The 14,821-nt window shown below is 35.0% G+C and overlaps 1 protein-coding gene across 1 annotated transcript; it reads right to left on the reverse strand.

The window, feature by feature from the left end:
* Positions 1 to 226: 226 nt before the first annotated feature.
* LOC126844359 (cyclic nucleotide-gated cation channel beta-1) lies at positions 227 to 12,023 on the reverse strand. Its single transcript, XM_050582499.1, has 13 exons — positions 11,811 to 12,023; positions 7,604 to 7,752; positions 7,185 to 7,291; positions 6,933 to 7,070; positions 6,409 to 6,668; positions 5,796 to 5,894; positions 3,886 to 4,073; positions 3,636 to 3,777; positions 3,178 to 3,337; positions 1,608 to 1,789; positions 1,227 to 1,390; positions 986 to 1,087; positions 227 to 416 (listed from the first exon to the last, which is right to left on the reverse strand). Exons 2-13 carry the CDS (start codon positions 7,750 to 7,752, stop codon positions 317 to 319), a joined length of 1,791 nt encoding a protein of 596 aa, XP_050438456.1. The 5' UTR covers positions 11,811 to 12,023; the 3' UTR covers positions 227 to 316.
* Between the last annotated feature and the right edge of the window lie 2,798 nt (positions 12,024 to 14,821).

Consider the following 14,821-nt stretch of genomic DNA (forward strand, 5'->3'; position numbering starts at 1 on the left):
TGCTTTGCCGATCCTGTGGAGGAGCTACTATTACAACCTAATTGTGCGGAAATTTCACACTCATTGTTAAGCACGACGTACGGTGCAATACGACAATTGTTTTTTGTTATTATCGGTTCATTAAAAATAGTGTTTATAGTCAAAGGTAAGGGTTTGAAAAAACGTAAGCATTTTAAAATGGTTAATTTATTAAACACAACGACAATGGTTCAATACAACAAATCATTGTTACGAAAACGGTTTTTGATTGGCCAATATATATGTTTGAATACAAAAAAAAAAAAACACCAAAATCTATAACAGTGAATTTACTACTCTATAAAATTAGATTTTCTCTACTATTTCCGAACATGTTACCGAGCAGCTCTTTAGGCATTTGTCTGTGTTCTCGATCGGCGTTTTGTTGAATAAGTTCTCTAAAAAAAAACAACACGAATTCAGTTATTGCGATTTCGAATCGTAGTCTAAAACCATAATATGTATACTAAGCATTCCAATAGGTACATATTAGTTATTACATAATTGATAATAATATATACTATATATTATGTAGGTATATAGTATATACCTACGTATAGTATACAGTGTACACGTTTATAGTGACTATACAATAAAATATAGTATTTGTTATGATTTTCACCAAGATTACACGTTTACTTGCCTAAATAGATATAATGTAGTACAAGCTATACGTCAAGTATAATTAGTTTAACGAGTCTAATACTATATTTGTGTGAAAAATTCAACGCAGATGAGTATAAGAAAATACAATATTACTTGTTAATTAGATATAACCTATACACTGTCCACTTAATGAAGTTTTATGACTAATCAATTTGTAAGGTGTAAGGTATCCTGAGAGTTTTTGCCTCCTCTTCCTTCCTCTCCCCCCTCAAGAACGCCCATGACCATGGTAATGACCGCAGGAGCTGCTCCTCGTAGCCCCGTTCTCTTTTGGATAAAAAAAAAAAAAAAAATCACTAACCTCGCTTTTCGTTTGAGAATAGCTTGAGCGTTCGGATAGAATTTAATAGCCTCGTTCAGGTCTTCTTTGCTCAACACGAAAATATTCGAAAACCCGTGAGATCTGGAAAATACGAAAAATGTGTATGGTTTTTTTTTTTTTTTTTTGTATTTGCTATTATTGTACATTATATTATTATATAAACTATATTACATTACAATGTAATATATTTTATATTTTTAATCAAACAATTCTGTCTCACCTAACGTCCGCCGTCCTTCGGTTAGTGCCGCACAAGCTCAACAGACTGATTTCCCCGAAAACCGAACCTTCGGTAAGCGTGGCCAACACTTCGTTGTCGTTATCGCCACCGACTACTTGCACTTGACCGGTTTTCACTATGTACATCTCCTTGCCCACTTCTCCCTGTACAAAAAAAAAAAAAAATAACAATAACAATACACGTCACAAGATCATCACGGAACATGTTTATTATAATATTACATAAAGATATTCGAGGAATAACAAAATTATTTTATTATAAAAAAAATTTTTTTTAAAAAATGGTTGCAAACGATAAGGTTTTTTCGACAAGAGCTGTATAACAGAAAGCTGTGGAATATTATCAACGCCCGTGTCCCACCTTCCGACATATGTAATCTCCCGGCAAGTACAAAATCGGCCTTAGCTTCAACACCAGTTCGCGCAACAATGCTTGGTCGCAGTCTTTGAACAGTTGCACTTTGTTCAGCGTTTTCATGTGAACGCTAATGGCCACGTCGGTTTTCATTTTGTGCGGCAACGAGTCCAAAATTCGATTTTCGTCTGTTGAATACAAATATCACTATTGTTATTGTTATTACTACTAATATATTGTTGGTATGGAACTGCTGTGGCCGACAGTGGGGCAGATCATTACAGCGCAGCGCAGGCAGTCGGCGGTGGCGTGTATACTATTTTTTTTACCAGTTATCCAGTTTTCCATACCTACCTACTTGATTGGTGCCTGATTTAGATATGATTTTAAACCTAAAGATATATAAACCGAATTTAAACACATAAGACAAAATATCATCTTTGGAATCCCTTTCCTATAAATTAAATAAATACCTCCCCAAAAAAATGGGTATCGCCATTTACTATTATAATACGACTACTACTTGATTGGGAATAATAATACTGTTTTTTGACATTTTCATGTCTGCTCTGGCACATAACCGAAAAAAGCGTTACGCTGTTATCTGATAAGAGGTAAGAGATTAGAGGTGGGATGGAGATGAGGATGGGGGTGGTGATGGGGATGGGGATGAAATTTATTCGGTACTTCAACGAGACATGAAAATGCTCTTTCGTGGTTGCAGACTCGTCTGAAAAATGCTCTTTTTTTGTTGAAAGAACAGACGCCATTAAGATCGTGTATAATTTTTACCATCGCGGCTGAGCCATAAAAGTACCGCATTACCACATTTCAACCCCGTTTTTTTTTTTTTAAAGTACAAAGCAACCCAAAAAGCCAACTAAAAACCATTTTTGATTTTGTGTGTTTATTTTCTACTCTACCCAAAATATTTATACAGCTGTTCTTTCCTAAAACTCTAGAAATCGACAGTCATTCCAGCTTTTTATACATAAGGACAACACTACCCGTTATTTTCTTCGTGCGGACATTAAGCCACGTATAATAATATCAATTTGTATTGTCCATACAATCTGGAAACTGCAACTTGAATATTTTGAATAATATATTGTGTTGGGACACTGAAAACTCACATTAGTTACACGTTCCAATACAATGTACACTACACTACCTACTATTTTTAGTTTTGTGTTGTTTGTATAACAAGGAAAATGGAAAACCTCTTGGCTATTTGATTAAAGTGTGTAATTGATGCGAGGCCCCTGTAATTTAGGCATCGTAGGCTCGTGCCCATCTCGCCTAATGGAAAATAAGGCCCTGGGACTTATATATGAACTATATAAGTTAGTTGAGGTTAAGTAATAACCTTTGAAGTCATGGCAACAGGTACTGCTCAGTCGTCGTTGCCGACTATTGCCAGACAATCGGTATGTTCGGTGTTAGTCCGAGCGAAAATAAATATGTACATTATCAATATGAATATGTAGTATTATCTACTATTATTATAACGCCAAGTAATGATAGATTGCTGCTACCGCGCTGTCACCGCCACCAACGATTGTCGCGGGTTTCTTACCCAATGTGCGTTGCTGTTCCCAAGTAAACGAAAACCACTGTTCTACTCGTTGACGAATGCGCGGAGGTATGTTCAGTTTTCTCAGATACTCCAAAGTCTCGTCTTGCAGTTTTCTGTACTCCGTTTGCGACCTGGTGGCCGTGGCTATTATGTCTCTGATCTGCAAAACACGTCGCAGTTACTACAGTAGTCCGAAAACATTTGACTTGGAAATAGCGGGTTGACCCGGTATTGCAGTGTTACAATAATATTATAGTGTTGTAATAATGTACTGGAGTACCAAAGTGCATTGTATAAATTTAAAAACACCTAGACAACAATCTATTGGGAGTAGTCGTTATTGGAATCTATGAATTTATTACGATCAAACGAGAACACAGAACACAGTGTTAGTGCACGCGTTAACCGTTTTGTATTTTTGACGCGTTACTTACGTTAGTTGACAATGTTATACAAACCTGTCCAATCAATATGGCAAACACGAACACCCCCATTAGCCAACTGGCGGTCATGAACAAGTATTCCATTTCGTTTTCCGGATGCGGATTCTTGCCGATGGACGTGGCCGTTTTGGTGGCGAAGAAAAAACACCTGATGTACCTGCGTAAACGTCGACAGTAAAACATCATACCAATCGATAAAAATATCACATTTGGTTAGTTAGATATACAACGGGTAGGTTACACGACAACGGCCGCCGATACTTACGCGTTACCCTGTCCGTTAAACACCCAGCTGTTGATGGCAAGCCCTTCGGTCACCGACACGTAATAATAAGCGCAGGCATTCAGATGGACCAAATAAACCATATAAGTCAAAGTTCTGGCCACTCGGACTACGTACGGCGACGACAACACGCTGTCGAAATGGTCGAAGAACTCCCAGAACGTTTGGATCTGTCGAAAAAACAATAACATTATTTTCGACAGTCTCGAATTACATACAGTACACGAGATCGGTTAAGTACTCGTGTATACTCGAAAGTGTGTATTATACAATTATTTGATTATTTTTGTAAAAACAATTTTATGCCCCTCCTCCCCCCCCCCAATATAATGGAAAACTATTATTGTTATAGGCCTGGATTTTGTTGTTTGTCAACCTGATCTTTTTACATTCGATGCGGCCGAGCTGAGAAGATATTGTTTTTAATGTCAAATATAAAATGTATTTTTGTTTACCCTCGATAAGCCACTGAACCACCGACTTCTTTGTGTAGCAAGTCCATTGATTTGAGAAATTGCACTTGAAAGGTATATTATTATACTAAAAATTAAAAAATTTCACTCCTTCCCTCTCAAAATCCAAGAAAACACACAAAAAGTTTATATACATATTATGTATACGTATTTTACGACTAAAAAAATGCACTTTACCTAACTTTTTTTGAAAGTAGTCGAATTATTACAGTAGTCAATACCACCTACACCCGTGTATGTAATATTTCTAAACTTGTATGGGCTATTCTTTCGGTATAGTACTATCGATGTACCGATGACAAACTAAAAAAAATCTTAAACTATTTCATCCAGAAAACGGGTAGAGAAGTTATTTTATTTTACTAGTTTTTGGTACTTAATGTCTGAAAATTACGCGGAAGAAACTAAACTAAACTGTTATTAAAGACAGACAAACCAACCCAAGCGTATCAACTTTAATACTAAAAATTCCTTTTTTTTAGCACATTATTGCCTTCACAATGATTTTAATAGAAAATATCTAACGCAAATATTACATATTATGTAGTATTTGCATAATCTACAGGTTGACATCAAAACGGGTATTTTTTTTAATTTTTAAAGAGGTTTTGTCGTTTTCGGTAAAAATAATTTCTAAAAAAAACCTGTAGTCTCTCCGTCTGCACTTTGCCACGACCCCGCTATGATAGATTTGTTCAATGAAAACGTTGTGAAAAAGAAATATGAACATGATATCATTGAGTATATATTGTACAATATATACTCAATGATGATATGCATTAAAAGGACCAGTAGGAGAGTATTTTAAAATATGCATTACATGTAAAATACGATATAAGAATATATTTTATGCATGATGTGAAGTGCTAATGATTTTAAATCCCCCGAGAAGGGCTTCGGTGTCGGCGAGATTTTTAAGTCTAAACACTACAATAGGGATTACGAACAGTTGGATGCAATACTGGACTCATACGGCGTGATCGGATTTTAATTATTAGCGTTTTGTTTGTTTGAATAACGAATTTCGTACAGGGTGCATTGTAATTCGTTTTTCGAAACCTAATGGTTTTTTTTAAACATAGTTTTTAGTTAATTTAATACAGTGACTAATGAGCACCGTGAGTAGGCTTCCTTTACCAAAACAAAAATAGGTTCAAAATTCCATTATTATCTACGTCTAGTTCCCGTAATCTAATGTCAATCAATTGCCGGTATATTTGTTTTAAGTAAAATATTAATTATTAAAAAAGTATCTATTGACAGTATATAGTTTGTAATCAAATTGAATGTAGTAGGTGTTTAGTGGGTAAAGTATAGGTTGTGTAGGCTTATCGTTGTTTTATCACTTTAATTATTTCCACCCGTGCGGTTGTAGCTTATCGAATATAATTTTAATGTATGTAATATTATTATAATCACCTTAACGATCCGGTTCAGACGCATTAAAGGCAACATTTCAGCGGTGCACCACGGCATCAAGCAGGCAATATCCGTTGGCGCCAACGATAGAATGTCCAACTGAAAACAGAAAAAGTTCGCCAGTATTAACTATTATACTGCTAATAACTGGTACACTCTTGAACTTTAGGCGAGATCATCGGCAATCATTACAATATGATCAATATGTACGATTTCCTGTGTTATAGTACTTATAACTCGTCCACATTATTTTGGCGATTGTAAATTTTACCATGGCCATAATTTAAGACTAGCGTTCTGTACATAGTATTTATTGTAATATACATCATTATAATATTTTTGACAAATACGTGTTGCCGATAGACTGTTCTAAAACATTTGAATTTATCACCATTACACCTATTGTGGATTGCCAAAACGGCAATTCGTCAAGATACAACGAGACAGTGGACTGGTTATAGTACACACTTTCGATTCCGTGTTTGGGCAAGTTCCCTACACTGCACAGACTGTACCTATACCCACATTTGCTAGTCTTGAATATGGAACGAGTACCGTGCCGATATCCTATTGGGCAATCGCCCTCCGTAGTAAAACAAATTAAATACTTTACTTTTGACTGAAGTTTATCCAGATAGTTGGCTTCGATCAGCTTGAGATCTCGGACCCAAAATCCGTCTTTCAAGTACATCACCCTAGGTTTAACGACGAACGTGTCCAATAGGTTGACTACGTCCGCGCAGTAGTCCAACAGCATCCATTTCCATAAGTTCTCCGGCGTCTGGTATGGGAACGTGATGCGTAGGGGTATGACCCAGCAGTTGTACAGATAGGACATGGTCACGAGACTGAGCCAAGCCACATAGCATAAACCTTAAACAATATAGGTAGTGCACGTATTTATTAAGTACATAATATTATATTAGACGATTTTGAGGAATGCGTGTAATTTTATAAGAATCTCAATTAAATGAATTGAGATAAATTATGAATCAGTGTACAAGCAAACATTCAGATTTCCAATGTACGGTGCTCGCAAACTGTCGTTGGTCCCTATTCTCGTTATAGGTATTGAAATCGTCTTATCATTTGTACATGTATTTATTATTATTATCGTCCAATTTTTGTCAAACTCACTTTGAGGTTCGATTATGAAGTCTAAGCCTCTGAACCAAGCCAAAAAGAACCAAGATCTTTTTTCCAAAGATTCGTCCGTTGACCTTTCGAGCGTTTTGAATCTACAATGTGCCGAAAGCGGACGCAAACTGTCCACGTCTGCGCGGGCAAAACGATTTACACACAGTTAGCAATTATAGTAGTATAATATAATTATTTATTATAGTATTAGGTATTCGAGTGGTTTGAAAATCGATTGCACGCGTTGATTACCAGTAAAACTCATGCTTGACGAAGAAGGCAGTGCGTAATTTTCCGGGTTGTGCCTGTCCCGCATTATCTGCTCGCTTAGTCTGTCCATCAACTTGATCACGTTCAAACTAGAAATTATGTCACAAGGAATTATTTACATAACAGTCGGTAAACGAATCACCTATAAGGGATATTATAATCTTAAATGGTGGCTGCGGTATTTATTCTCCCTTGCCATTTCCCCCAACTCTATTTATCTGCCTATGTGTATGTAGTTTATGTATACGCTGATATAATAATTCCAATTAAGTTTGGCGTTATGCTGTTGTTCTTGTCGTCTCAACGTGGAAAAATGTATTTTTGAAAACAAATTGAATAAAATACAACAAAATACTGTGTTTTGAACGATTATTATACAAGTATAACGTTGCCAATATTACCTTCTACTGTCGTAGGGTGAAGCCGGCGGGGTAAATGTGGAGTAACCTTCGTTGGAATCTGATGAGCTGTCGTTGGTGTTGGCCATGTTGTCGGATAGCCAAGGCTCGTCCAAAGTGAACGCACTGTATTGCGGCGGTATTCTGTCCATCTACGAGTTAGTGTAAAAAATCAATTTTCATTTATTGTACACTTTAAACTGGGTTTTAGTATAAAAACGTGATTTTTCGTTAATGTTTGTTGTTACAGTTTATCTGTAGTATGTCGAAGTTAAAGTAAAAGGTTATTTACATAATATGTAGTATACAATCATTTTATTTTAGATATGATGCAGAACTTAAAAGGTATCAAGTCATTGAGAAGCTTCTAGATCAACTATATCTGGTGAACCGACGTTTTCATGTGTGGCGAGGTTATACACGAGGTATAATCTAGTTTCAAAACCAGCCCTAAGGAATGTTGACAACGTGTTTGTTTTTTAAGTGACCACAATGTGACTACATGTTATGTAAAACTGTTATTGAATATCAAATAAAGAATATATTTGAAGTATTTGATTTGGCCGCTTGTGATCGTGCACGCATGTTATTATTATAGTATAAGTAGTTTTGGGAATTTTTTATTTTTCGTCGACGCAATCGAAAAATTGCCAACGTCAAACAACAACAAAAGAGAGACCCTCTTTGAATGCATCGGAGAAAATTGGGCCAACGAAATTGCTTAACTCGTGTCTCAATGACGCGCCGTGCGCGCAAGTCTAATAATTAAGGTGGACGCAACGATGCTATTATAATGCACCGTTGGTGTTACCCTATTGCCATGCCGGTGCGATCGTATAGCTACATACCTTGAGGACACTTTGTATACATACAGCTGTTCGCGCGTTGTACTCGGTTGGTGTTGCCTTGGGAAAAACGATTTCTATTCGTTCGTCTGTGCGCGTAGGACACACGTCACATTGGTGCACGCCAAAGTGCTCGGGATGGGAAACAAATACAGCAAGAAAGTAAAAAGAGCAATGGTAAAGAGAATATTGTTGAACGAGTATCTAATAACAATTAACTTGAAAACGCACAGCTGAATCTAGAACATCACGCGAGAAGAAAGGGTCGCTAACGGGAAAGGATTTAAGGCGTTTCACAGCGCCCATAGGTTATCAGCTATTTGCCGCCCCCTACTCTTATAAGTTGAGTATATTATTCTGGAACACGCAGCGGCAGGCCGCAAGGACCGAATTTCAAGGAAGAATAGAAGAAACAATGACAAACAATAATTGTTAGAAAAAAAATTAAAATTAGTATATAATATAATTAATGGATAATATAACTGAATTCTAGATAACGTCAGAGCAACTGACGAAACTTGGAGCAAAAAAAAAAAAGTTAAAGACAACACAATGTTTAAAAGAAGCGAAGAAATTACAATATTTCTTTTTCAAATTTATATTTTTCGGCTTTCCACAAAAAGTTGCCGCCCTAGTTAGCCTATACCTGAATCCCTACCGGGTCGCTAAGACTTTTCGCAAATAGCGATCGCCAAACCTAATGACCAATTCATTTTTTTACACATTTTAACAAAAATCTGTATTTATTAAGAACGTATCGTGTACCTTTGCAAAACTTAAAATTCTTTTCATGGCTTTTGTTAAAAGTTTTTAAAATTATAAACGCTTTGTGTTATTTGTCTTTTTTTTTACAAAATATTTTAAAACTTTTTCAGTTATTCTCTGGAGAATCCCTTTTTAACAAATTATAAGGGTTATTATAATGTTATGTTAAATGTTAATTACACGTTTAGAGGTCTATCTAATTGTTAGTAAAAAAATCTTTCAGAAGTTTTAGATCTGAATTATGATAATAACGCGTGTCTCACCACAATTATCTGATGAAAGTTTTTATGGTTTTTTTACAATGATAATGTTTAGAACAAAAAATAAAATTGTCCAAAATTATTCTTGGAAAATCCTGTTACCAATTGATACGTCATTGAAAAACTAAGGTCTGAAACTTTAAAAAAAAAGTTTATGTTAAAAACTAGATGAATTAAATTGTTTTTGTATTGACTCGTGGGGGTGAAAACGTTGCCAAAATTACACAGGTAATGAAGCAATTTTCGTTTTGTTATTGCGTATTTCATTTTTTTTTTCATATAATATACATTTTGTAAATCTAACGAATTCAATATACTGAATCGTTAATTCACGCAGTCTTGTTGAAAAAAGTTTTTTTTACATAACAACGCCTATGGAGACGGATCTTGGATTGCTCGGAGCAGTAATATGTATCGTAAAGTATAATGATGATAATAATAACAATTATAATATGTTATCGTCGTTGAATAGTGGCAGAACCTTTACAAATATGTTATAATGAAAGTGATATCGTCGGGACAAAAGAAAGTATCTTTTTCGCTTATATTGTTTATGCGCTATTATTTTATTATATTTGTTTTAAATGAGAGACAAACGCAGCCGCCGCCGCCGACGTCTAGCCCGTGTGGCAATAACAATAATAATACTACGAGAAACGATAACCTAACCGGGCGTTATGCAAAAGTAGCTATGGGACACCTGTGCCGAGGTATAACTATTAACCCAGTCGAATAATAATATAACCTATACAGCCAAGGTGTCGTTCAATGAAAAGATGATCACGGACAAGCACCGCTGCAGGGCCCTGTTAAAATGAAAAATAAAATAATAATTCCATCACACTGCGCAACCTACATCACTACTGGATTACAGCGCACAAAAATGAAAATATAATATTCTCTGATATTTATCTAACACCACGGACAGATGAGCGGTTTATCAATAATTAATAATAACAATTATTATTGTTATCTATTAATTATCGAAAACGAAGGTAATTAATTTATACGAGGGTATTTGCGCACAAAACTATGTGACTGGACATAAAAATTCAAAACACTGGCAAACGGCAAGGACGATATTTTGATTGTTTTTTATTTTTAATCAGGAGACCGATTAAATCTTATAAATACGTGTGGTTATGTACTACTCAATTTTACCGAACTGAGGATTTTTTTTTAACAAAAATACTTGACCTCGTAGGTATACTTGTTGGAAAATAAATTTTAAAGAAATAATGTTTACTATATTATCAAGTAAATATAGGTCTAACATGGAAACTAACCCATCTCTAAGTCTAATAGAGTACAGTAGGTAGCATAATGTAATAAGCGATTAATTAATAAAATTGAAAAGAGTATTTTAAAAAAAAAAGAGAATTTAAAGAAGATATGGTGGATTTAGTGTAACGTAGTCGAGTGAGGTAGAAAAAAGGAGACGGGCTTGACGAAAAATTGTCAACATTTTTGGATAATAGTACAATTATTTGTATAGCACTGAAGTAGGCTGTATTTTAGGTCTAGCGTTGGTGTATGAAAGTGAGTGTTGGACATTGAATGAGATCGCGAGGAGAAAACACAACTGAAGCTGTGGGGAAATCCCCACACGGCCTAAGTTTTGTTTTCAAGTAACTTGTTAAATCAAGTTTAAGAATGACTATAACCTACGTATTAGTATCTGAGAGTCGCGCTGGCTGCAGTGGGAAAAGTAATAGCGCGAATAAGTCGAAAAGGTTTGTAAATGTCAAAAGACTTATGAAATAACATGAAGTAGGTAAGTTCCTTTAGGTAACGTCGAGTTTAGTCAAACATCTCTTTGTATTCTATCGATATAATAAATCAATTGAGTGGGCCAACGTAGTAGTTAATAATTTTAATTTTCAAGTAAGCATAAATCATACGATCATATAAACCAGAATTCGAATAACTACTAAATCCTAATGATCAACTATCTGTTTTTATGGTTTTAAGAGTGTACCAGAATATCGCTGGAATTACGCACTATTAGAGTTTTCAAACGTTAAATTATTATTACTCGTAGTTAACCATAATATTATAAGAAAATATTAGTAAAAACGTCTTAACCCAGCGTAGGCACAGATCGGACCATTGTAGGATATGCTATAGACTCCAGACCGTGCCTAGTATGGTTTTGCGATAATAAAACACGACATAAACAATCATCAACATCAGAAGGTTGTATTATTAAAAGCCCGAGAATATTGTTAAATTATATTCAAGGACGCACCGTATGCGAGCTTTTCGTTTAGTGTTTCCAGGGTAAAGAATAAACAGCAGCAACTGTATAGATAATGATATTGTTACAACGATTCGACTTACCGTTTTGACCGCCCGAGGCGACTGGCGTTTATACGACAATATAATATAGTGTTTACAACGCGTTCGATTATTATTAACGGCGGTAGTATTATTTGCTTAGGATCGGCCGTCGGTGTTTTTTCGATGGCGGCGGCGATTATGAAACAATTTGTCGGGACGCAGTGTGAAAATTTCGGTTGTCGGTAGCAAAACGAAAGCGTACAAAGGGCCGGACCCGCGACGTGTAGGTGGCAGTAGTTGTTATCCGCCGTGGGAGATGGGAAAAGTACACGGAGACGGCGGACTCGTCCTTCCGCCCGGCTCGGCCCGCCAATCGATAACATAGGCTCTTGTTTACACACAGCAGCTTTCGTCGCCCGTAATATTATTATGTCGGTCGCGCGCCCATACAAATCTCCCATCGTCGCCTCTTCTCACCCGGCCGTTTTTCTTTCTACAACAAAATATGGTCAAACGACGACGGTCGACAGCGAGTTTTGAAAAATAATTTTGCTAGTAGCAATTTGCGAATACAACGTAGGTTTTTACGCTACTCATATTTTAACAAATTACTTTTTAATACCAACAGTAACGTAGAGCCTAACTCGCATGATTACAGGGTTAACTTCTTCTTCTTTAGTATTCAATCCTGAGATTGGTTTGTAGCAATTCTCCACTCTTCCCTGTTACTTGAGAAGATGTCATGTTATTGCTATTTCTTGGGATGATTTATACGGTGGTTTTCCCTTGCCTTCCCTGCGTTCAGGGTTAACTTAGTTTCCATAAATTAAGAGACATCGTTATTTTGATGTTTTTTTTTTATGTACAAGTTATTATTAAATGGTCACATCTCTTGTTCTGAACTTTTGAGCCTCGCTCCAATCCATGTTCACCAATACTTTTCTCGTTCCCGTCCTACTCTTTCCATCCGTTCTCATAGAACTTCTTACGGGTTTAATACTCCTCTAAATAGAATGTCTATCGAGTGTACTAAATTGTCTTACTTTGATTTTTTTAAACCCGATAGTCCATCAATCCTAAAACGCTACTTATAAATCAATAACGTATATTTGAATATTATTTTTGTTGTTAAACATTTTATACCAAATTTTTACTTGTTAAAATAATTTTTGATTGTTTATTTTTATGTTTGTAACATTTATATACTTCTCTCTTCAATCTTATAGTTTCATTTTATGTTCAATTTTGTGTATATTTATCTACTGTACTTGGGCCTTTGGGGGTAAGTTCAATAAATAAATACGTTTACTATTTAGACACAATATAATATACCTACAATCCACCTTTCTCTCTGTTTACACTCTCGTACGAAAAGTTGTGTAGATGTTATTATTGTTGTTTTATTTAAAAATCAAAATTAAAACTACATGTTTACAAAAATATGTATATCAATTTACCACCTATATTATGTAAGCTTGAATGGAATGCTTAATTAATTCTAGAGCTTGTCTTTATTTAGAACAAATAAGACTGACGTTAAGGACACGTTTCTGTGTCCACCTTCAGAGTATTCCCCGTTGAGCGTCCAACCATCTTATTTTCGTTTTTTACCAAGTTTTTTACTACTAGTTCAGCGGGGCTCGGAGAAGCCTAATTCTCCATAGTCCGTGTAGCTATATAGCTCCTAAAAATTTGTTGGGATAAATACAATTATTTACATCCTAAGAGACGAAAAAAAGTTAGGTTTTTTTTGCCCCTACCACAAGTCTCCCCTTAATCCACACTTAAGCCACGTCATCCCTGTACTAGTAAATGCGATTTTTTTCTTGAAACTAAAATTGCAAAACATTCACTTAGAGTTCATTTACATAGAATAGCGTTAGGCGGATTGTTCGCAATATGTTTTTAACTGATTTTCAAGAAATGTTTTTGCTATCTTATGAAATCGTTTTCTGTTAGAAATAAAACCAACTCGAGCCATCGTTATTACGTCCAGCTATGGGATTATCCAAAGCTCCGGAGATTTATAAATAAGTATTCTCTCGAAGCTTTCGGTGTGCAAGCGGTGTGTTGTTAAAATAACAAAGTAGGTTTTCCGAAAAACATAATAGAATTCTTGCTAAATAAAAAAATATTTCTCGTTCCGGTGGATTGTCAAATAGAATATCAGCGAAATTGTTTTTATTATTATAAATTGTCAATTGGTTTTTTATTTTAGACATTTCTGTAAACCGAATTATACAATAAATGGAAAATCATAAAAAAATTACCAATTTATCACCCAATCATTGTATATCTCTTTACTATGAACAAGAAAAAAACAATTTATTCTCGTTTCTAACAGTATGGAAATCGGTGTTTTATTTTCCAGAAATCATCAAAGGTCAAATTTGAGTAATAGAGTATTAATTTTGTGTTGTTTTTTTCAAGAGATTTAAAAAAACCAACGAAATCATAAGACGATAAAACGGCAAACGGCTGTATATATTGTCGTTTAATGATATAAACAAAGGTGAAAAGAGTGTAAATATTATGTATGCGTGTGTTCTATTACAAGAAGGAAGAACGGATATGTGTAATTTATATCATTACATGCCGTTTAACGTATTCTCGCTGCATGCTTTCGCTTTGAAAATAAAAGAATGAGACATTTCGATGGTTCGACAACAGCTGTGATTAATCTCATATTTTGATTATTATCAACAGCACCACGCATTATTGTATGTATAATTTTTATAAAAAAGTGTAAGAAGAATTCAATAAAAGTGTAAAAATATTATACATTTGTTTGTTATGCATTGTTTTAGTTTGAATAAATTTCATTATTGCCTCTAATGACAAAACCATTGAGCTAATAGCTTTGGCCAGAATATTTTATAGTAGGAGAAAACTTGAAGCATGCTGCATATCTACAAAATATATTTGAAATGTATTCTGTAAGTTTGAATAGCGGTGTAAATTTGTTCAATTAGGAATTTACGATTTCAAAAAATATTAAAAAAAACCCGCTGCCAAATCATTGGAAAATAACTTCCTCGAAAACGAATTTTACTTACACTATAAATAAAACC

This window comes from Adelges cooleyi, unplaced genomic scaffold, assembly GCF_023614345.1.
Source record: "Adelges cooleyi isolate 19-005CV unplaced genomic scaffold, UGA_ACOO_1.1 ACOO_flye_CR_arks_rails_tigmint_CR_PRNA_651, whole genome shotgun sequence".
Lineage (NCBI taxonomy): Eukaryota > Metazoa > Arthropoda > Insecta > Hemiptera > Adelgidae > Adelges > Adelges cooleyi.

What these genes read in the sequence shown, in the direction of transcription:
- LOC126844359 (XM_050582499.1), bottom strand. Translation starts at nt 7,752, where the DNA reads ATGGACAGAATACCGCCGCAATACAGTGCGTTCACTTTGGACGAGCCT. An exon ending in TGGATAAACTTCAGTCAAAA is followed by an intron (nt 5,895 to 6,408) that starts GTAAAGTATTTA and finishes TTCTGTTTTCAG; the next exon opens with TTGGACATTCTATCGTTGGC. An exon ending in TTTAACGGACAGGGTAACGC is followed by an intron (nt 3,778 to 3,885) that starts GTAAGTATCGGC and finishes ACGTTTACGCAG; the next exon opens with GTACATCAGGTGTTTTTTCT.